General features: G+C 33.0%; 1 protein-coding gene across 1 annotated transcript in view; it reads right to left on the minus strand.

The window, feature by feature from the left end:
• The window catches only part of BRIP1 (BRCA1 interacting protein C-terminal helicase 1), a 167,339-nt gene that overhangs the window by 25,397 nt on the left and 117,442 nt on the right, over positions 1-24,500 (minus strand). Inside the window, exons 15-16 of the mRNA XM_011375031.2 lie at positions 22,941-23,100; positions 21,845-21,966 (exon numbers count right to left, since the gene is read on the minus strand). Coding sequence (XP_011373333.2) covers positions 21,845-21,966; positions 22,941-23,100 — 282 coding nt within the window. The remainder of the gene's footprint in view (positions 1-21,844; positions 21,967-22,940; positions 23,101-24,500) is intronic.

Consider the following 24,500-nt stretch of genomic DNA (forward strand, 5'->3'; position numbering starts at 1 on the left):
GTACGTAATTAATGTCCTGTGTGACAATGTCAATCAGTTGTATTGAGAAATAATTTACATACAATAAAATTCACAAAACTTCAATGTACATGGAACGTAAGTTTTGATAAATGTATAGTCTTATAATCACCATCACAATCAGAATATAGATTATTTTCAGCACCCTGAAAACTTCCCTCCTATCACTTTTCAGTTAATCTCCTTCACTGCTGACCCTGCTAATCAATGATCTGCTTTCTGTTTTGCTTTTACTAGAATTCCATGTAAATGTTATCATACGACATGTAATTATTTGTGTCTGTCTTTTGTCATTTAGCATAATAATTCTGGAATTCATTTCATGTTGAAAAGTATATCGGTAGTTCATTCTTTTATGTTTTATGCAGTCTGATAATCACTGCTTTTTAATCGGGAAGTCTAAATCATTCATATTTAATGTAATTATTGTTATAATTTGGCTTAAATCTATAGCAGCAGAATATACATTCTTTTCCAGTACACATGGAACATTTTCCAGGATAGATTATATGTTGAGCCACAATATATATCTTAAGAAACTTAAGAAGACTGAAATCATATCAAGTATCTTTTTTCAACCACAACAGTATGAAATTAGAAATCCATAACATGAGGAAAATGGAAATATTCACAAATATGGAGAAATTAACACAAATGAACAACCAATGGGTTAAAGAAGAAATCCACAGAAAAAGAAAAAACAAAGATCTCAAATAAACAACCTAACTTAATACCTAGAAAAAGTAACTCAAAAGATAACTATCTCAAAGTTAGCAGAAGGAAGGAAACAACTAAGATGAGGGCAGGAAAAATGAAATAGACAACAGAAAAAAAAGACAAAAATCAATTAAATTAAGAGTTGGTTTTCTGAAAAGATAAACAAAACAGATAATCTTTTGCTAACCAAGGAAAAAACTCTCAAAATTATAAATGAAAGAGTAGATTACAATTCATACTACAGAAATACAAAGGATCATAATACTATGAATAATCATATGCCAAAAATTAATAATCTGGAAATAGATAAGCTCCTAGAAACATACAACCTACCAAATGACTAAATGATGAAGAAATAGAAACTGTGAACAGACCTAAAACAAGTAAAGAGATTAAAGTAGTAATAAAAATTCTCCCAACAAAGAAAAGCCCAAAACCAGATAGCTTCATCTGTGAATTCTACCAAGCATTCAAGGAAGAATTAACACCACCTTTCTCAAATTCTTCTGAAATATTGAAGAAGAGGGAACACTTCCAAACTTATGTTAAGAAGCCAGTACTACTCTCATACCAGTATCAGATACAGACATTACAAAAGAAAATTATAGAGCAATACCCCTGATAAACATAGTTGCAAAAATCCTCAACAAAAACCCAGCAAACTAAATTAACAGCATATTAAAAGAATCATACACCATGATCAAGTGGGATTTATCCTCAGGATACAAGATTGGTTCAACATACAGAAATCGACAAATGTTAATATACCACTTAACAGAATTAAGGATAAAAATCATATGATCATCTCAATAGATGCAGGAAAAGCATTTCACAAATTCAACATCATTTTATAATAAAAAAAAAACTCTCACAAAATTAGGCATGGAAGAGGCGTGTCTTAATATAAAAGGCCAAGTAGACAAGCTCACAGTAGACAAGCTAACATTATTTTGATAGTGAAGAGCTGAAAGCTTTTCTTTTAAGATTAAGAAGACAAAGGTAGCCGTTCTCATCACTTCTATTCAACAAAGTACTGAAAGTGCTAGCCAGAGCAATTAGGCAAGAACAAGAAATAAAAGGTCTCCAAACCAGAAAGGAAGAAGTAAAATGATCTCTATTTGCAGACAATATGATTTTATATGTAGAAAACTGTAAAGACTTCACACACACACACACACACAAAACCCGTTAGAACTCATAAACAAATTTATTAAGGTTACGGGATATAAAAATCAACATACAAAAATCAGTTACATGTTTATATACTAACAACAAATTATCCAAAAAAAAATTAGGAAAACAATCCCATTTACGATAGCATCAAAAAGAATCTAAAACTTAGGATAAATTAACAAAGGAGATGAAAGATCTTTACAATGAAAACTATAAGATGAAAGAAATTGAAGAAACATGAATATATGGTAAGATCCTGTGATTATGAATTGGAAGAATTAGTATTGTTACTATATTACAAAACTCTAGTAATTAAAACTATATGGTACTGGCCTAAAATCAGACATATAGTCCCTATGGAACAGAATAGAGATTCCAGAAATAAACCCATGCATATATAGTTATCTCATCTTTGACAAGTGCACCAAGAATACACAATGGGGAAAGGATCATCTCTTCAGGAAATGGTGGTTAAAAAACTGGGTAGTCACATACAAAAGAATAAAACTGAATTCTTATCTTACATCATACATAAAAATCAATCAAAAATGTATTAAAAACTTAAATGTATGACCTGAGATCATAAAATCCCCAGAAGAAAATGGAAAAAGTTCCTGGGCATTGGTCTTGGCAATAATTTTTTTAGATATGACACCTAAAGCACAAGCAACAAAAGCAAAAATAGACAAGTGAAACTACATCAAACTAAAAACTACTGCATAGCAAAAGAAACAATCAACAAAATAAAAAGACAATCTACAGAACATGAGAAAATATTTGCAAACCATATATCTGATAAGTTTTGTATCCAAAATATATAAAGAATTCATTCCACTAATAACAACAAAAAAACCCAAAAACCTGATTTAACAAGGAGTTAAGTAAAATTAGACTGCTATTTGACACCATACACAAAAATTGACTCAAAATGGATCGAAGAACTAACTACTAGACCTGAGACAAAATACATAAAAGAAAACAGAATAGAGATTCAATAGGTACTGAACTTATGGACCTTAGTCTCAAAGAGTATTTTATGTATTTGACCTCAAAGATGTGGGAAGTAAAAGCAAAAATAATGAATGGGACTGCCTTAAACTAAAAAGCTTCTATACAGCAAAATAAACCATCAACGAAACAAAAAAGCAACCAACCAAATGGGAGAAGATATTTGCAAATAACACCTCCAATAAGGGGCTAATCTCCAAAATATATAAAGAACTCATACAACTCAACAATAACAATAACAATCCTATTAAAAAACGGGCAGAAGACCTAAACAGACACTCCTCCCAAGAAAACATACAGCCAACAGATATATGAAAAGATGTTCAGCTTCACAAGTTATTAGGAAAATGCAAATCAAAACCACAATGAGATACCACTTTGCACCTATTAGAATAGCTATTATCAATAAGACAAGAAATAACAAATGTTGGAAAGGTGGAGACCAAGTGACCCTCATACACAGCTGGTAGGAATGTAAATTGGTAGAGCCACTATGGAAAATAACATGAAGGTTCCTCAAAAAATTAAGAATAGAGCTACCATACGACCCAGCAATCCTTCTTTTGAGTATTTACCCAGAATATCTGAAAACGCTCATTCGTAAAGATATATGTATCCCTATATTTACTGCAGCATTATTCACAATAGCCAAGACATGGAAACAACCCAAGTGTCCTTTGGTGGATGATTAGATAAAGAAAATGTAGTACATATATACAATGGAATACTACTCAACCACAACAAAAGATTAAATACTGCCATTTGCGACAACATGGATGAATCTTGAGAGTATCATGCTAGTCCCTTATCAAAGAGACTCCGAATAACAGGGCATTTAAACCACATTCTTAATAAGAGCAGTGTCACACCAAAGGCTACTACATACCCAGCCTTCAGCTGGTCTTCATAAAAATCTTTAAAATTACATAGTCCCTAGAGAGTTACTACTTTCATACAAGGTAAGAATGTATGGTATACACAGTTCAGACTGACCTATTCAAATATATAAGTTAATGACCTTTTTATCCTGTAAAAAGCTCACCTGTGAAAAGTAAAATGCAAGTTCTGTGAAAGGAAATTATTACGATTTTAATTTTTCATAAATAGAATGAAAAAAGGGAATTATGTTTTAAGCAGCTCTCAAGAATGCTATAAAGTCAACTATGCCTCAATAAAGCTTTAAGAAACCTAAATAAAAAAGAATGCTGTAGGAATTTTAAAAAATATAACATTTAAAGTAGAAAAATTGATATAACGAGAAGAAGAAATTTTTAGTAGCTTAAAGAAACACTCAATTCAGTTCAATATTTACAGTTCTGGCTGTGTGCAAGGCATCTATGATAGGAACTAGATATACAAAGATGAGTAAAAAATATTTTCTGTCTAGTAAGAGCTTACAAAGAACAGAACAAATATAAATATAAATGGCCATCAAGTTAATATAAGTATTAAAATATTAACTTTGATTACAGTACATAGATATAAGAAGAGTTGAGGAATGAAGACATGCTACGAATTTGGTGCAAGAGTATTGAGGGCCTTACCTGGAAAGGCAAAGGGAATAGAAAAGAAGCCAAGTTTGTAACACATTGTAGAGCTACAAAATTTAAGTGACAACGTAGATGTGGGGCTTATTAAAAAAAGAGAAAAGTCAAAACTGAATCCAAAGTTTCCAGTCACTGAGAGAAGCAATCCAGTAATCTACCGAGAGATGACAAGAGAATTTTAAGGAAAAGGATAATTTGAGTTAATCCATGTTAAAGAAATAATTTATAAACTAAGAACAGAAGTTGATAATGAGTTAGTTAAACTGAAAGTCAAAATTGGAAAAGTTGGGAACCAAGATTTTATTATTAAATGATAATAACATCTATTGAGCACTTATAATGTTCCATGAACAGTGCAGTTCTTACTATGTATTATCTCATTAAATCTTCACAACAATCTTAAGGGGTAGATATTATTACCCCATTTTACAGATTACAAAAATAAGGTTTAAAAGATTAAGTAGCATGCTGAATGCCACCCAGACTGTAAGGAGTACGGCTAGGATTTTAATCTACATTTGTCTATCACTTAAGAGTGAAAACTCTAGAATCAAGACACTATATAGCTTCTTTGAGTGATCTTAGGCAAGTCAGTTCTGTTATGGCTTATTTTTCACATTTAAAAATAGAATGAGAAAATCTAATTAAAATGAAATTAAAAATGGTTCTCAAATTCAATGAGAAACAGTAGGAACTGTTCCTTTCAGTTAGTCAGCTTTTAAAAGTCCCCTATGTAATATTCCTGGGCAAGTATATCAAATAGTACGTTTTTGTAGTACAAACCTAATTAAAAGTACAAGAGTTGTTTTCTTGGAAAAAAATTTGGACTTTGAAGATAAATTAACAACTTATAGTTTTAAGAAGTTGTAAAACTACTCAAGAAAAAAAAAGACTCTTCAATACAATCTATAATACTATTAACTTTTTTACACAAAGGACATGTTTTAGGAAAGAAAACAGGAGAGTGTGCTTCTGACAAGTAGCTTTCAAATTGGTAGGTAAGAAATTTTATTTCAAATGTCCTCACAAGAACCTGTCAAATTTCTAAATTAAACCTTTATAACTAGAATATAAAGAAAAATAACTTCAAGTGTCACAGACTGTGTTTTTAAAGGTAATGTAGTAAATAACATCCTAAAAATATTTTAGAAGAAAAAGTACTTTAAAAATTCTATCCCACTGGGGAAAATATACATTTCCTATCTCTCAAAATTAGCTAAGCAGTTTCTCTATATTCTTTAATAGTATTACACACCCCCACATCTGGCACTTATCCTTTGTCAGATATAATAGCTTAAGGGTTTTCAAAATGTCCTACACCATGTTCAGACAAATATTTTATAATAATCACTCTGCCTATGTCAACAGTTGCTCTAGGAAGTATTAGTTATAAATAAAGTATTTAGAGATAATGTAGCAACCATTAGATTAAATAAACAAAATTATTTCTCCTTAGGCTTTAATTTTTCATTAAGATGAATTAACTTTTATGTATGACTACATTATTTCAGTTTCTTGCAAATTTTCAAATATTCTTCATAATCCGAATGGCTTTTAAAACACAGCCAATATTTTACCTAGAGAAATTATTTTAGGTGAGAAGGGAAAAAGAAAAGGTTTTAGAGTAAATATATAAAAGATTAACTTTGAAATATTTTTTAGTATTTAAGAAACAGATTTTTAAAAATTAATTAAAAATTTTCTTTGGGAGAATACATTTAATTAGGGAAAGCAAAATTAAGGGTTTGGAAAAGGTAGGAAGCTAGTACACCTCTTTTTAATGACACCAGAATCTATTTCATTGTAAACTTAGGGATTATCGGGCACAAAAATCAATGCCCAATTTAAAATGACACAAAGCATATGTGAAAAAGCCAGTTTCTCCTGCCAGCAAATAGCCTAAATGTTAAGTAAACCAAAGACTGGAAGGGATTAGTTGAAATGTCAAAAGACAACCTTTTACTTTTACCTGCTCATCCTTATAAACACATTCTCATCCCTCAGGCATGCGTTCCAAACAAATAGTTTCAATGTGCAGCAGCAAAAGGCCCATGGCAAGTTCTGCCATCTTGTAACTGTCAAAGAGATTAGTCTTTGATCTATTTGGGAGGTCATGTCCACACTCATATTAGCTATACAGTCTAACAATATTATACCTGTTGACCAGTGCTTCTTTAATGCCTAATGAGACAGACATTTTATATTATGGAAGTTAACTGTGAATGTTTTTTCTAAGTTTTGACAGAAAGTAAACACCATAAACTGAGCTGAACTGTGGTTTGGAAAAATGATCTTTTAGACCAGTTAACATTGCTTTTCAAATACATTTTACAAGGCTTTCCCAAAATAGAAAACTGTATTTAATTGTACACTCTGGAAGGAGTTTAAATCAGTTGGTGCCCATCCCCAATAAATTACTGTATGTGTAATTTTGGAGTGTGTGAATAGCAGAGACTGCAAATTATTTTATCAGAGGTTCAAACCAAAAGCCCAAAGTTTATTTTATGTGGCCCTTACTGTAGCTTAAAATAATATGAACTATTTGCCAACCCTCAACTAGCTCACTCATTAAAATTATGTTTAACTTCTGTAACAGCTTGAGTTTGCAACCCATTTGTTCAGATGTTGCATTCATTCATAAAACATTTTTCAATAATTGGAGTTCAAAATGAGAAACACCCTTAATATGGTAGATTCTAGACAACTGAAAATATTTCTGCATCAAAAGCTAACCTAATGTATGTAGAGATGAGATCCTGAATAGCAAAGACAGATAATCAAGACTGAAGTGATACTTAGAGAATTATGTAAAAATACCTATACAGCATCTAGGCAAAAGTTATATGGTTTTGGATTCTGATCTTACCATTAACATTTTAGTATACTTGAGATTAAACAGTAAATTCCTGAAGTCCTCCAATGACTTGATTGTATTGGACACAGTATAAGTAATATACTACTGATAGTAGTAAATATAAAATAACCAAAAAGATTATACTGTATATGTCAACAGAAATTTAAGTCACAATTTTGAACATCAGATTATTTTTTCAACTTAGTAAAACCCGATAGTATTGGCCTTAAATAGATCTATTCAAGAGTAGCCTTTCATAAGCAGCTTCTGAAGAAATAAATGGTATGATAAACATGAACTGAGACTATAAATGCATCTCTTCACTTTACTACTGCTGCATATGAAAGAAGGTGGAATTTATCCCAATTCATATAAATAGGTATTATGACTTCAGTAATAAATGCCTTCCTAAAAGCAACAATATAGGCAGGATATATATTTTTTCTTGTATGTAGGCTTTACCACAAAAGTTCAAGCCTCAAAATAAGACTAAGACAAATAATCAGCTAAATTTACTTATTAAAAATATTAAGAAAACTTTACCTCATAAAAATAAACACATTTGTCTAGCAAACATTCAAGAAAAATAATTTTATCTTTAGCCAAGATACAGGACCTAAAACATAAACATTTATAGTAAACCAAATCTGGAAGACAGAGACTATGCATTTAGAGGCATTTACTGCTCCATATCATCACAGTGTAAACACTCTTATCAGGGTATCACAATATAAATTCCAATGGTTAGAGTTCTAAATTCAGCATAAGCTCTTGTATGTGAAATAATCTAGCTAAAGGAATATAGCCGGTTTTATTTCATTTGGCATATTTTCAAGATTTCTGAAACACCAAGTTAACCAAATATAGTGTGTGAGTGTGTATTTTTTCAAATGGGGAAAAATGGATTTCTGCCAAGAGTTAAGAACCGAGGTTCCCTTTTAGATTGCGGGGGGTGGGGGGGGGAAGCATATTAGAAATGGTTTTCAATTGTTATGTACTTTCTTTGTTACATTAGAAATTGACCACAATAATCCACCAAAAAATAAGAATCAAGACATAGTTACAGACACAGTAATAGTAACACAACATATCTCACATATGCATTAAGGCTGCTTTGGATAAGACGCTTTTTGCAGAGAAAGCTACATTAAACTTTGTGTCATAAACTGTCAATGCTGAAAAAATAGCCTAAAAATTCCAAATATGAGAAAAAGAACAAAATACATTCCTCTTAAATTAAGCATCTCTTGTCTTCAACATATTTGACCTCATCTAGCTATAATTTAATTACCGTGCAGAATTTTTTATTGGTAGTTCAGTAACATTTAAACAATCCTAAATATATGCTTTAGATAATAATGCAAAAACAGTATTAGATCTTAGTTTTTTAATCATGAAAATAATTTGTTAAAATAAGAAAATACAGGAAAAAAAGCATAAATTAATATTTTTTATTAAAAGGAAAGTCAGTTAATACTTTAAGACATGCAAGAAACCTCAATTTTAACATACTTATTCTATAAAGGGCTAAGTTGTTATTCTTATTTTAAAGAATAATAAGCTTTGTGGAAATTTAGTTAGGCTACCCACACCAAAATATTGTCCAGATAAACCTGAAAATGCTTAAATTATCAACTGTTGAAAATGCCATATACGCATATATATTTTCCACCCATGCTATAGCCCATTTTTAGGGAAGGAGGTATAATGGAAAAAGCACACAGCTTAGAGTCAAGGCTTTGATGTTTATTAGTTGTTTGATTTTGGGAAAGTCACAGTACCCCCAGTTCAGCTTCTTTTCTCTATTTCTGCCTCTGTAAATGAAAGAAAAGAATTCCTGCCAACCTTACCTAATAGAGTTGGTTGAAGAAATAAATGACAATGGACACGAAACAGTAAAGCATCATGTATTAGAGGTAAGTGGGCTGGAGAGTTATTATTATCCCATTTTTCTAAAACCCCATGTAGATTTGGGTGGGCTTTACACTATGTCATAATGTACTGCTGCATATACATGAAAAAAGCCACTGGACTGATAGGGATGATATGAGCCATGTAGCTCACCTACCTTGGGCTGTTCGCCTCAAATTAGGCGAAATTTTTACACTTGGATCGACTCTCTCTGAAGATGATTAACCTACACTATTCAATATATAGACACATGATTTTAGGTGACTGATGAGTTTCTTTGGCTTATGGAGTGGCTACTCTCTTTGAATAGCAATGAAAACATGTACACTGGCAGCATACATAAAGAACAATGTTCAGTTTTGAAATGTAATTTTTTCTATATGGCTTCTATAATTATCTTAATTCTGAGAAATTATAATTAACATTAGCATTCTTTATTATACTTCATAATATTTTTTGATCACTTTGTAACCTATGAGCTATATTTGAAGCAGAACTATATAAAATGTCAGTGGTATAATCTACAGAATGAGTACATGATTGGTCCTCTAGTATTCTAAATATTATTTCATTCATATATCTTACAATCTACAGTTTCCTTTGTTAAAGTCATGAGACTTTAATATATGAGAACCAAATAAGTATGAATAAACCCTTCTAACAATAACAACCAATATAATGAAATATATAACAAAGCGACGTGCAGTTGTAAATGGAACCTTAGGCTCTTAAAGGAACGAGCCAATATTAAGAGGCTTCGTTAAGGAGAATAAGTAGTGCTGCATTCAGCAAGTGACAGAGACCTGTACCTACTCCTATATTAACCCTGGAGGATGGCAAGATCTCTCATAGTGGATGCTATAAGATACAATACTAAGTAAGCACTGTCGCCTTGAGGGGACTGCATAAAAGTCTAGTGGCAATGGCAGGTATAGAAAGAAGAAGCTAATCCCAGTGAGAAGAAGCTCAGACTCAGATTTACGTAATGAAATACTGTGACATTTAAAAACAAACAGAGCAACAGAAAGTGTACACATAAAAAAATTACATTGAGTATTAGAAAATACTGAAAATATACTTAAAACTTAAAGCTCTTTATCACTTCTGTAGCCCAACAAATAATTATGATACTTTGCCATCTAGATTTTTATTCATAAATTCATACTTATTTTTCAAACATAAAAACATGTTTGATTTATTTAAAAAGTATTACTTTCTACCTTTGCAATATTATTGTTAGGAACGTCTGATTCTTAGCTTCTCAAATGCGAATGTGGGAATGTGGGAATAAAGAATATGGGTTCATCACACTTTAAAATCTCATGCTTTTTCTTAGGAAGCAATGAAGACTTCTGGTTTCAGAAAGGCAAAAAAAAAAAAAAAAGATATTTCTCCTTTCTTTGCCTCTTAAAAACTGCCCCCAAATTGAAACAAATAAAAGAGAAACACAATAAGAGAATCTAAGTAAATATATTAAAATCCACTACAACCAAAATTCTACTCCGAAGGAAAAAAAAAGTTATTTTCAAAGAAGTTAAAAAACAATTCCACCGCTTCCCCTGAATTAGTGCTGCTGATTATGCTCTGTGCCAGTGGAAGTAGTAAAGTGTCAATCAGCTTTACAATCCCCAGGGTGATAATTTCACTTTATAGCATTCAACCTATTATGAGAGCAAAGTAAAATACGAAGGTCAACAAAGTTATTGTTCTCTCCAAAAACAAGATGAATACAAGAAAATAACCAGAATTTTTCAAAAAACAAAAGTTTTTGTTTGTTTTATTTATTATCTAAAGGTTTAACTTGTAGCTATATTCAGACATAGCTTTTTTTCTTAAGGAAATACAATAACATGAGTATTGGGGGAAAAAAAAGAAAAAGAAAAAGGCTACCAATCAAACTTGCTTAATTAAAATTTTGTCATTTTAAATGTTTTCTTCCCTGATCTGAAAGTATTCCTTTAAGAAATATGGGGATATTTTTTAAAAATTTAAAAATTCAAAAAATTCCATCACAATTAAAAAAGCAAAACAAATAAAAACATGATGAACAAAAAAAATTAAAAATTAAAAATACCTCAGCAATTTACTCATTTATTTTGCGATTTTACGATTTTTTATTTTCAGGAGAGATGGTAACAAAAGCTGTGGTTATTCTCCTTTTTCATGGTCCAAGGAAAATTACAAATTGTCAACTAAGATGGCGTGCTTAGATTTAAATTAGATTTTAATTTTGGAATTTCAAGATATATTTAGAACCTGCTTTAATAATACTTCTGGCCAAATTTTTTTTTTTAAAAAGCTAGGAAAAGAAAGTTTTCCGAGGAAGAAAAAATGGTTTAAGTAATTGAAGGTAAACTCATTCTAGACCTTCAGAAGTGACAGGTTTTTCTTCCATATCTGTGATTTGGCCTAAGAGTTTCCAACAGTTCCAACAGCAAGTTGCTAGACTCCTAAATGTGAGACAGAGCTTAGTATTATGGCCCTTTAAGTTTATATACACAGCCATTTCCCCTGGGTAACTACATGTTGTTATCCAGGCAAGGTCCAGGTAGGTTTCTGTATCCGATGCTATACTATAACAAGAACACTATGCTCTGACCTCAGGCTCTATTCCTGGATCTGGTTTCCCATAACTTAGCTCAAATCCTTAAAATGGCATTCAGGACCCTAACTAATTTGACTTCGTAATACCTCTCTCAGCCTCTATCAACATGCCATTCTCTCTAACTTGCTCTCTACTTCAGCATCTTTCAATACTTGGAAACTGCTATCCTCTTTCATACCTTTGGGCCTTAGCATATGCTGTTCTCTCTGCTGAGAATACTCCGATCCATTCTTTGCACCTACATAACTCCTAGCCTTCTCTCCTGTGCCAGCTTAAATATCACTTCCTCAGAAAGTCTTTCTTTACCCCTACAGACTAGTTCAGGATACTGTTATACATTCTCATAGTTCCTATGACTTTTTCTTACAGCCTTCATCACAACTGTAAATAATTGTTTCTTTGCTACTTTTATGTCAATATTTCCCACTAGGCTGCAAGCTCCATGAGACAAGGGACTATAATATGTGTAATGTATCACTGTGTCACCAGAGTCTAGTACTGGTACTGGTTGTTTCATTATTCTGAATGGACTTAATATGAATAGTTTTGTAATCTGGCCTTTGATGAGGTCATTCCATTTTACCAAATGTTTGTATGCCTGAATCTTAATGCAGACACGATTCAAATCTATTTCTCTGGTTCCTCCATCTATTTTAGGCAAATCAGTCAAAGTAAATGGATATTTGGATGGAAAGTCAAAGGTATTGCTCAACTTCACTTTCTACAGGCATCTGAACACCCAGATCCTATCCCATCGAAATATTTACACGTTTGAGTCCTTTACTAAATTATAGACATCACCTGTATAGAGAAAGCATCTTGTTCATTTTTGCACCTACTATATTTAGTACACATTAGGCTTTTAGTAAAAGCTTTTTAAATGAATGAATGAATAAATGCTAAAACACTCAAAATCATTAATACAATTATGAAAGTGGTTCAAAAGAAATACATGCATCTACTCAAAATTAAGAAATTATGTTTGTTTTAATAAACTATAGCCCCTTGCCTTCATTCATCTACTCACGAATGATTCACACTGCTATCAAAGCAACAAGAAAAATGAAGGAACAACATCATTCTCCTTAAAAAGAAATGTCAAATTTAAGAATTCTAATACTGCCATCATCTAATATTTTGACACTTGAAAGCATTGGTTTAATGTGCACTCTATTTTATCAATGCTGTTATCCTCTGGGACAACCATGGGATAAGAGCCTTTTCTTAGGTTTATAAAAACCCAAGAATGCATGGAAGCCTATAAATTTATATGTGCTTGTTATAAAGTCAATTAGTAATTTAAAAAACTAAAATAGATGCCTGTGTTTTTCAATCATGAATGTAACTTTTCAAAATTGATTAAAATATCTTCAAATAGTTCAGTACATTCAGAGGTAAGAGAAGTTTTCTAAATAAAATAATTCATAATGGTTTCTATATGCCAGTATTAAGATAACTAATCAGATCACTGTCTGAGTTTTAAATAGTTTCTAAATGAAATCTATTTGGTAACTCAACATACTACATTACTAAAGAAAAACAATATACAAATATAAAATGTATTACCTTAATAAATTATTTTAATCATTATAAGAACATTTTTGATATTGAATATTACCATCGAATTTTACTAAACCAATGATAAACCATTTGAACAGTTTTAAAGTATAAAAATTTTTAGCCACATGCCATGGTTTTATGAATTTTTTCTCAGAGCAGTAAAGGCACAATCCCCATGAAGAGAGAATATTTGTATGTACTCCTTAACTATGCTAAGGAATACACATAAAACTCAGTTTTAAAATCTAAGTATTGTACTTTATAATGCCTCAGAAATCATGACCATGCTACCAAGTTGAGATGTGGATGCCTGAATTATAAAGTTGAAGGCTTTTGTAGTTTTTAGATCATACTAATAGGCCAAAAGATTTGCTTCAGACATTCATTAAAAGAGCAGCCTTGTTATATTGTGTAAGGTATACTTTTCTACCAACATCTGATCATATAAAGGCCTTGTGTCACTATTCTGCCCCTCAAATACTTAGGTTTAGTACACGGAAAGTTTTCTTTTTAACTGTTACAAGATTAAGTATGTCCTTATAGAATGATCAGAAGCATCTGGAAAAGGTGGAAGTGAAAAAAATCCTCTCTGGGAAAGTTAGTTTAATGCTTGCCCTTCAGAGCGGCCCATTATCAACATTTAATAGTAGGTTTCTTTATTTTCAGATCCCTGAAGTATGTGCAATAAATTATGACTAGAACTAAACAAGTCATACTTGGCTCCAAAATGAAATTTTCCTACCTCTACTTTGTAGTCCCCAAGGTGGGAAGAGGAAATCCTGGTCACAGCCAAAGAAGTCATATTTTTGGCTCTAACATACATTTTCCTGCTTCTCTAAAAGCCAAACTCTGTAATTGAGACTACAAAAGTCTTAAGTTAGTATTTTAAACTGTATTTAATTACTTCCATAATCTGTGCCTCAAATTTAAGAAAAAATTTTAGTACCATAAAATAAACGTCACTGCCCTCTTTTCCCACTCAAGTCACTTATCTAACTCAGACATTGACCTTTAACCTATTCAAATAAGAATTCAAATGAAATAGAGAAAATAATGCAGAACTAGATTATTTCATTTCCATAAGATAGATTATTTAAGGTTGTCATTTATAAATAACTTCTACTTATTCTAGCATGATAGACTGAGTATTAACGACAAATATAACTATAAAGTCTTAATTTGTGGTCCAGTAATTTAAAGCACTGTTAGTTTTAGAAGAGCCATTTATGGAGATCATTGAGTTCATCATCACATTTTACAGAACACAAGAATATGGCAGACAAACCCTAAGGTGACTCCCAGAGAGTCGTGTCTTGTATAATCCTCTCACCTTGAATGAAAGCAGAACCTGTGACTTGCTTCTAGCCAGCAGAATATGGCAAGGGTGATGGACAGTCACTCCCTTATTAGGTTATAAGGCAAAGGTATGGGGAAATTACTCCTGAGGTTAAATTATATGACTCCACTTTAGCAGGCCTTAAATTTTGTTGGCCTTAAATAACCTGCCATGCTGTGAGAGGGCCTGTGAGAAGGCCCTATGGCAAGGAACTCTGAGTAGCCTCTGGGAGATAAGAAGAGCCCATGGCTGAATCAGTCCTAAGCCATAAGGAACTGAATTCTGTCAACATCTGGAATGAGCTTGGAAGACTCCAACATCCAGATGAGAACACAGCCCAGTCAACACCTTGACTGGAGCCTTGTGGAACCCCAAGCAGAGGACCCAGCTAAGCTATGCCCAGACTCCTGACCCATGGAAACTGTGACATAAAAAATGTGTGTTGTTTTAAGCCAAATTGTTTGTGGTGATTTGTAATGCAGCAATAGAAAACTAATATAAAATTGAGCAACAGCCAGTATAACCAATATAAGATACCCCTCCATTTATTATGTTCAACTATGTATTAGAGTGCAAAATGCTATTGGGATTGAGCATTCCCTTCTATAACTCCTTTAATGATTTATGATTGTAACAATACACTGAATTGTCTCATTATAAGTTATATTAATGTTAACTTCTGTCCTCATTATCATATAATAATGATTACTACCGTTATCATGCCTTACTTGAAGTGTCTAGGTATGAAGGGTTGTTTTTTAACAACAATATCAAGTAAAATAAAGAACAAAATGAAATGCTATTTTAATAATTTACATTAAATATATTAAATGTATACTTAACCTTTAATTTAATTAATGTATTAAATATATTTAATACTTAAATATAACTATTTAAATATATAAGTATAAATAATTGAGACTTAAATAAACATATTTAATCATTAATTAAACCAACATTTATTGAACACTCACTATATTCCAAAGCAATACTTCGTTTAAGAAGTTGTCCAAACTTCAAGGTATACCATCTAACAGATTATAAAAAGGATTATTAAACATTAAAATATAATCTAATGAAGGCAGTGTAATATATGCTTTAGGAAGTAATAAAAGACACTGGTAAAGATAACTATATAGGTAAATATAAAAGGTAGTACATTTGGTTTGTAATTCTTTTTTCCTGTATGATTTAAAAGACAAATGCATAAAACAATAATTATAAATTATGTGAATGTATATACAATGTATGAAGATACAATCTATGACAATAACAATATAAAATGTGAGAACAGAGATTAAGATACTACTTATAGCCCCCAAGGTAACACTAAGAAAATAAAAAATATACATGAAAAGAAAGGAAATCAAAATAGTACACAACAAAATCGACTAAATACAAAAAGGTCAATAATGAAGGAACGAGAAACAAAAAGCACATACCATGCAGAAAACAAACAGCTAAACTGTAGAAGTCCTCCCTTAGCAGTAATTACCTTAAATATAAGTATATTTAACTCCAATTGAAAGGCAAAGATTGGCAGAATGAATTATAAAAACATGATACGACTCAATGATATCTACAAGAGTTGAAAGAAATAAGAAATTTGGACCCTTATCTTTCTTACATCATATACAAAAATTTATTCAAAATGGATCAAACAACTAAATTTAAAAGCTAAAAATATGAAGCTCTTCAAAGAAAACATTAGGAGCAAATCTGCTTGACCTTAGATTTGGTGATGATTTGCTAAATATGACACCAAAAGCATGGACAACAACAACAAAAAAACAGATAAAGTGAATTTCATTAAAATTTCAAATCTTTGTATGTCCTTTATATCCTATAGAAGTATACAAATAAATATTTTCAATAACTTGTTTAATCATTTATGAACTTTAAGAAACCATACATAATGATGCTCTGATTTATTTCAGATACTGATATTTCAGATATTTAGATATTTCAGGTATTGACTTTATATTCTGGTCATTTATCCAAATGATAAAAGTCCTTCTTAATTACTAGAAAAATTGCATATCTATACTTTTAAAGCTCATAAACACCAGTCTTTTGAATGGATGCCTTACAAATATCCCGTAGTTAAGAAAAAAAATGCCAGGACTCCTTTTGAAGTCTTAATTCTAATTCCTTTGCCATGTGTGGTGGAAAATACCCACCCTCATTCAATGCTCCTGACTTTGGGCTTGGGCATATGACATGCTTTGGGCAAAAGGTTAGAAGATATGATATAAGTAGGTATTTGAAAAGTACATATACAGTCAAGCCTGCCCTCTTGTACCTCTGACACTGCAATGACAACATGTTTTGGCCAGTCTTTTGGTCCAAGAAGGATGAAATACACATGCAGAGCAGAGCTGACCCAGTTGAGCCCAACATACAATTGTCAAACCATAGCAGGGTGACTAAGCCTAGCTTAAATTAGCTGAGCTACCCAACCAAGCTCAAACTAGATCATCTACTGCCCAGCCATCCACCCCCATAAATGTGTGACCCATAACAAATAATTGTTGTTTAAAGTCACCAAGTTTTAGAATTGTTTGTTACACAGGACAAACTGACCCAGACATGGCAATAAGAAATACATTTCCCTTATGTCTGGTTTTGGCAGTAAAGAATTTCCTGCTTTATCTGTCGCTTGTCCCTGCAACTTGGACCACTCTTGGGTCTATTCTACTTGGCCTGAAACTTTCAGGAACCGCGAGAGATACTAGACAAACTAGATAAACTTCTTTAGAACCACCCTCCTCCTCCCCACCCAGACCCCACTAAATCTTCTGTTATTTTGCTGTTGTACACAACTAGAGCCATCCAGAGTCAGATAAGCAGAACTATGACAAGCAGGACTATCACTGAGGAATGTCAGAGCAGAATATCAGGTGTCTTCTTTTGTATGACAGACTGATGTTGTCTGGGAAGAACTTATCCTGAGGAGATAAAGCATTAAAAACCCAAGACTGGCATAATAACAATTCCTAGAATCACAGCTGTTGGGAATAAGGATAAAGAATATAGAAAGTAAATCTAACTTTTTTTACAGGTAACATTTTAAGAATTTTCAAAGAATAATGTAATAAATACCTGTATTCTCATCATATTTTCTGGAAGCTTGTTTTTTTAAAACAAACACACATTAGAGAAAAAGCTAAAGTCCCTTTGGAAACTACCTTCAATATCATTTCCTTCTCTTCTCCTTAGACAAAATCACTATTATGAGTTTGATGTGAATCCTTTCAGGTCTTGTTACTTTGTATTTAGTACAATATAGTATTAGCCATAAAGTTATCTTCTTTCCTCGTTCTCAAGAACTCATATATAGGTCCATAAAAGAGAAGATAAAAGCAAAAATTGAAAGAGCCAGTTTTAGGGAGAAATAATTCGTATTTAAGACGCTGGAAGAATGTGTGGTAGAAAAAAGGAGAAAAGGGTTCTTTCCACTTTACTAAAGTAGCATTAGTGCAATAATTCAGGGCTAAGGTAAAATGATAAGACATCAAAAAGCAACAGTACCACTGCCAGGAGCAGTGCCATCAGCGGCACTAAGCTTCAGTGGACTGCAGCACTAATGCTGTTGATCGTGAGCACAACAGTTTTCTCGAGTAGATGTCAACTGTTTCATCAATAGCCATAGTCAGAGGCAGTATTAGCCATTTTAGAATAGAAGCCCTGGTATGGTCATCAGCATTCTCAATGGTAGCACTGGTGGCTGGAGAAAGGTATTGGAAGTCACAAAAGTTAGCGTAGGCTGAAAGGATTAGATACCCCTTCAAGACTTTCAGAAATTCTGAGGAGGTCCAGAGTTTAGGGAAGAGTATAAACTAACCAGAGATATACTGTTTATTACTGTTAAAATAGTAACAATAAAGAGGATAACTGCCTGGGGAAAGAACTCTTGCTTTGGTATGAGACCCTAACGGGTTATGCCCTAGGAGGAGGGATATGAATTTTATTTAATGCGGTCAGCTCAGTAGCCAAAAAGCAGGGAGAGAAAACCTCAATTCTTGATCTCAGATTGCTAGCATCTTCAAATGCCTACAGGAAGTAAACAAAAATTCTCCCTGATCAAAGATAACATCACCTAGGTTTAAAATTACTGCTACAAATAATTTTTCAAATTTAATATTTACTAAACAATCAGTGGTAATGAAGCAAAATTCCTGTCTCTGGCCAAGGCCAGAATAACTAGTTCAAGAATATCTCTCCCACTGTAAGTAACTGTAAAACTGGACACAATGGATCAAGCAACTGCTTTCAGGGAGAAGATACCAGGTACCATAAGACTAATCTTGGAGGTAATGGAAATCCATTAGGTGAACTCCATGATTCTCAGCTCACTTTCTTGGTATATGTTCCTGACAACAGCACAGAACACTGAAGTACAAGCAGAATACAATGATCCTGTTGAGCTGAAGTGGAAGAGATCAGAATTTGAAGCAGCTAAAATCACTGAAATCTGAAGGGCAGAGCATGGCATGGGAGAAAAGAGAGCTAGATTTCTAGAAAAGGGTCCTAGAATTCCGAGGCACCAATGTGTGTCTGTCGCGAAGAACTTGATTAAAAAAAAATTGCTGGGCTCCATTTCCAGAGTTTCTGATTCAGCAGGCAAGGATGGAGCCTGAAATATGTATTTCTATCATGTTCCTAGGTGACATTGATGATCCTGACCCAGGACCAAACTTTGAAAATCACTCTTATTGAACAAGAGACAGTATAAGTTAAAGAGAAAATAAACCAATATCCACTAAACCTTTCACACTCATTCTGAGTTACTAAAGAACTAAAACAGGGAGAAAAAAAAATGGCGTATATCATAGAGACTCTGGTGACCAAATCAAAGTTGTGATGGAAACGAGGAGCAAAAGCAAGGAAAAATCACCTGGGATCTAAAGGAACAAGCCATGCAACTAGGGAGAAATCCAAGAAAGCACCCTGCAACAGCAGATGGTAGGATGGGGCAAGGATGTGGTCTCCAGCAGCTGAGTGAGACGGAGGCAGCGGCAGCAGCAGAAGCCTCTTAAAGGGGCCACGACCACGAGCAGATTTTTCCAGTGACAGACCTGCTTGCTCTGAGCACCAGTGCCAATTTGGCTGTGCACAGGGGGCACCAGGGACTTACAAGGAGACATTTTCAGAGTGAGGGCTGAGGGGAGACTCATTCTGTACATAAGTGCCATTGTTTCCTGTTGAGCCCTCCCCCATACCAGCGCGCTGGACACAGCGCCACCATAGCCATGATGCCATCAAACTGGATAACAGAGGTCGCTCTGCCCAGAGGATTCCCCAAAACTCCACCTCCCCCAACTCGCAGCCCTACCCAAGCCACATTCAGCTATGTCCTTGGCAAGTCTGGTGCCACTTGCAGAGCAGCACCAAGACTCACACTAGTGGCAGCTGATCTTGGTTTCTGGTGTGGCTTCTGGAGGCAACTATAAGCACAGCATCTGAATCTTAACAGGTGGCCCTGGGGCAGAGCGGCGGCGGCGGGGAGGGAGTGTTAGAGGTTTGGGCTAAGTTTGGCCTGCAGCTGAACTCCTCTCAGGGCTGTGCCACTGGACACCTACTTCATAAATCCACACTAATAAGACCGGGAGACTTAGGAGCTTTGCTTAGTACACAGAAACTGACATGGAAAGGCAGCCAAAATGCAAAGACAAAGAAGCAGAAACCATATGAGAGAAGAGAACAGAGATCCAGATATAATGGAGTCAAGTAAGCTAACAGATGCAGAGTTCAAAACACTAGTTATAAAGATGCATAACGAACTTTATAAATTCAGTGAGAACTTCACCAAAGAGATAAAAAACATAAAAACAAAAATGGAAATTATAAAAGAGAACCAATCTGAAATGAAGAACACATTATCTGAGATGAGAAGTATATTAAATGGAATAAACAAAGGAATAAACAAAGTGAATTAAAAAAAGGATTAAATGCCCTATCTAGAGGACAAGAAAGCCAAGGACATGCAATCAGAATGGCAAGAGATAAGATGCTAAAACTATAAAAATAATTTAAAGAGCATATGAGACACTATTATGGGTCCAAATATCCATCTGATCAGTGTAACTGAAGAAAATCAAGATGTTGAATAGCTGTTTGAAGAAATAATGATGGAAAACTTCCCTAAACTGGTGAAGGAAATGGACATAAAACCCCAGGAAGCTCAGAGAATTCCAAAACTCAGGAATCCAAAGAGGCCCACACCAAGACACATCATAATTAAAATGCTACAGGTTAAATACAAAAAAAGCATATTAAAAGCAGCAAGAGAAAAACAGATAATTACTTATAAGGGAACACCCATAAGACTGGCAGCTGATTTCTCAAAAGAAACTATACAGGACAGAAGTGCTTGGCAAAAAAATATATTTAACAGGATGAAGACCAAGGATCTACAACCAAGGATTCTTTATTCAGCAAAGCTATCATTTAGAGTTGAAGGACAGATAAAGAGCTTCCCAGACAAAAATAAGCAAAAGGAATTTATCACCACCAAGCCAGTACTACAGGAAATGTTGGGGGGACTTCCTTAAGAAGAAAAAATATAAGACTCACTTCATATTAAAAGACACGTACAGACTAAACGGAAGGGGATAGAAAAAGATATTGTTTTGATGGACCTAGACGGTATTTAAGACAGAGAAAAAGAAACGCTATATGATTTCACTTATATGTGGAATCCAAGGAATAAAAAGAACAAACTAATCAAAAACAGACTCACAAAGATAGTGGTCAATTTGGTGACAGACAGAGGGGAGAGGGATTTGTGGGGCTGGGATAATGGAGTGAAGGGTTAAAGAAGTACAAATTAGTAGCTGATGGATGGTCACAGGGATGGGGAGCATGGCAAAGGGAATGTAGTTAGCATTAATATGATGGCTACGTGGAAGGTCAGGAGAGGGAGAGAGCAATTGGGGGGATAGTTTTGATAAACTATATAGATAGATGTCTAACCAATGTACTGTATACTTGAAACTAATTAAAATTTTAAAAAATGAAAAAAATTAAAACAAAATTTCTGAGGGTACAGAAACTTTACACAAAATCAACAACTTCTATGATAAAAAAAATTTCTTAAGGTTTTGAAGGCCTACCTGCAGATCTTTCACATTTGGGAAAGGAATTCCTATAGTTATAACAGCACGGGCATTGTCATCTGAGAAATCCAGACCCTCACTCACTTTACCACGACAAACTGCTACCAGGAGGGCTCCATCTTAAGCAACAAAAATAAACATTTTTAAAAACACACTCAAATTTCCAAAAATTGACTATTCTTGTCATTTTTAAAAGGTATGAAATTTAAGTGATCATAGTAGCAAACTTAAAAGAATCAAAATGAAAAACTATTATGAGATAAAGTTTAAAAAGATCAATGTTTTTAAATAAACAAGGAAAACAAAATTACATTTAGGTGCAATATGGTAGCAAAGCAATTTACCAACTGTATATCTTCCAGAAACTTACACATAAAACCACATCCAAGTAGTAACTTGCACATAAACTAAGTAATTGTGACCCAACTGTTTTATCTCTAAAAATTTGAAATTGCAATCATTATCATTACATCAGTATTTAAAAGTTCTTGGAATGATTTAAATAACTCTTAATTTGTACCATACACCATACTGAATCAGTATTATATTAAAAAGTATGTAAAACACACATAGAATATTCTTATCATACAAGCACATTGACAATTATGTTATAGTATCTTATGATCTTGCATTGTTCATAAATTATCACTATTAGCCCTTCTCATCAACCTCTTTATGGACATTCTCTAACTTTGATATTGAGTCTTTAGTTGTGTTTTGAAAATTCAAGTTTACCTTGGATAACAGAGTATAAGCACAAAGTATATTATTTGCATCAAAATGTAGGGCTCATTGGGCTATTAAGGAAGATATTTATGCATGCTCTGCCTTCTCTCATGTAGGGAAGACTATGGAATAATACCTGAATGCATGTTGTTTCACTTGGCATCGTTGTGAAAACATTCATAGGAGAAAAATACCAAATAAATAAAATATTTATCTAATTTATTTTCTTTTTACTCAAGAGTATAAAATATAATTTTTTCTCAAGTGCAATTCATTTAAAAAGATAACACAAAAATTTAACAGCACCAACTTCTTACTTTATAGTAAAAAAAGGTTTTTCATCAACCATCCAATACTTTCCAATTACCTTTTCCTCCTTTGTACTTGATCGCATCATAGTACACCTGCAGTAATTCATCAAAATTAGTTTTTTCTCCTCTCTGTGGTTCTATAATGACTGTCTTCACCAACTCCAGATCATGCCACAAACCAGTGTCAAGCCAACGTTCTTTTAACTTTTCTAATAACTAAAAAAAGTAAGAAAAAAATGAATCATTGTGTCGTCAACTGAACAAACTTAACTTGGTTTTTTTAAAGCCAGTGTGGCTATATGTGACTATGGCAAGCATATTAACGACTGTGTTTTACTTTACTTGTCTATAAAATGAGGAAAACAATAACATATCATAGAATTGTTATTGGGTTAAATTCATTACCCTAAGCTTTAAATAGCTTTGAACAATGCCTGGCACATACTAAGAGCACCATAAATGTTAGCTGCTGCTACTACTGTTACCATTACAATTACTAATAATACTACTGCTGCAGCTGCTGTTCCTATTTCTATTATTGCTATCTCGAGAATTTCAAAACTAGAAAAAAAATGACTTCTGTCATAGTTGACAAAATTTATCTCCTTAAACTTAAGGTGAAATTCCTTAATATCTTTAACTAAAAATTCTTTAAATGAAGATTCTTTAAAATCATTTTACCTGATCCATAGACAGCTAAGCTGTTTGAAAATTTGATCATATTTAAAAAACGGAATTGAGTAAACGTATAAACAGAGACTCAGGTAGCCAACAAGCAGAAAATATACAGACGTAAATGGAATATTTACAAAAATAACCATGTGCTAAATTACAAAAGGACTTCCAACAAATTTCAAAGAATCTTTATCAGATTAACCACATATTCTAACAACAATGCAACTTTGAATAAAAGTCAGTAATACAAAGTTAGTGTGTAACAAGCAAACATACAAGCCCAACATTTAAGGTTATATTCTTAAAGTACATCTGGGTTATTTGTCAATTATATCTCAATAAAGCTGGTAGGGGTCAGGGGGGAGAAAAAAATAACAAAAAAAGAAGGTATGGTTTAGAGAGGAAAATATAGAATTCATAAAGTCTTTAGATATAAATGATAAGAAAAGCACTCACAATTGCAAACATGTAGGGTGTGGTAGAGGCAATACTTAGAAACAAATTGATAGCTTGAAATGTATTTATTTAAAAAATTTGAAACCAACTGAATTAAGCATTCTTTTTAAAAAGCTAAAAAATTAAAACAATAAATGCAAAAAATGGTAGAAGTTAACAATAAACATAAGAACTGAAATAAATGAGAGACAAAAGAGCCATTAGTAGAGATTATTATGATGTAAGCTGAACTGTTTTACTCATTTGTTTTATGTAGAGTTCTATGCAACGTGGACCAGTTATAATGTTGGCCAAGCACCAAGAAATTATCCCAATTTCTCTAGAGAACAGAAACTAATTTTTATAAAACAGTTTATTTCCTCAGAACTTTATCCTCATCTATTTTCAGAAATAAATAATATATAATAATACCAGTGTTCTTATAAGAGAGCCCACAGAGCATCCTTGCTCCTTCCACCAGGTGAGAACACAGCAACAAAGTGCTA

The sequence above is a fragment of the Pteropus vampyrus genome, unplaced genomic scaffold (assembly GCF_000151845.1).
Source record: "Pteropus vampyrus isolate Shadow unplaced genomic scaffold, Pvam_2.0 Scaffold261, whole genome shotgun sequence".
Lineage (NCBI taxonomy): Eukaryota > Metazoa > Chordata > Mammalia > Chiroptera > Pteropodidae > Pteropus > Pteropus vampyrus.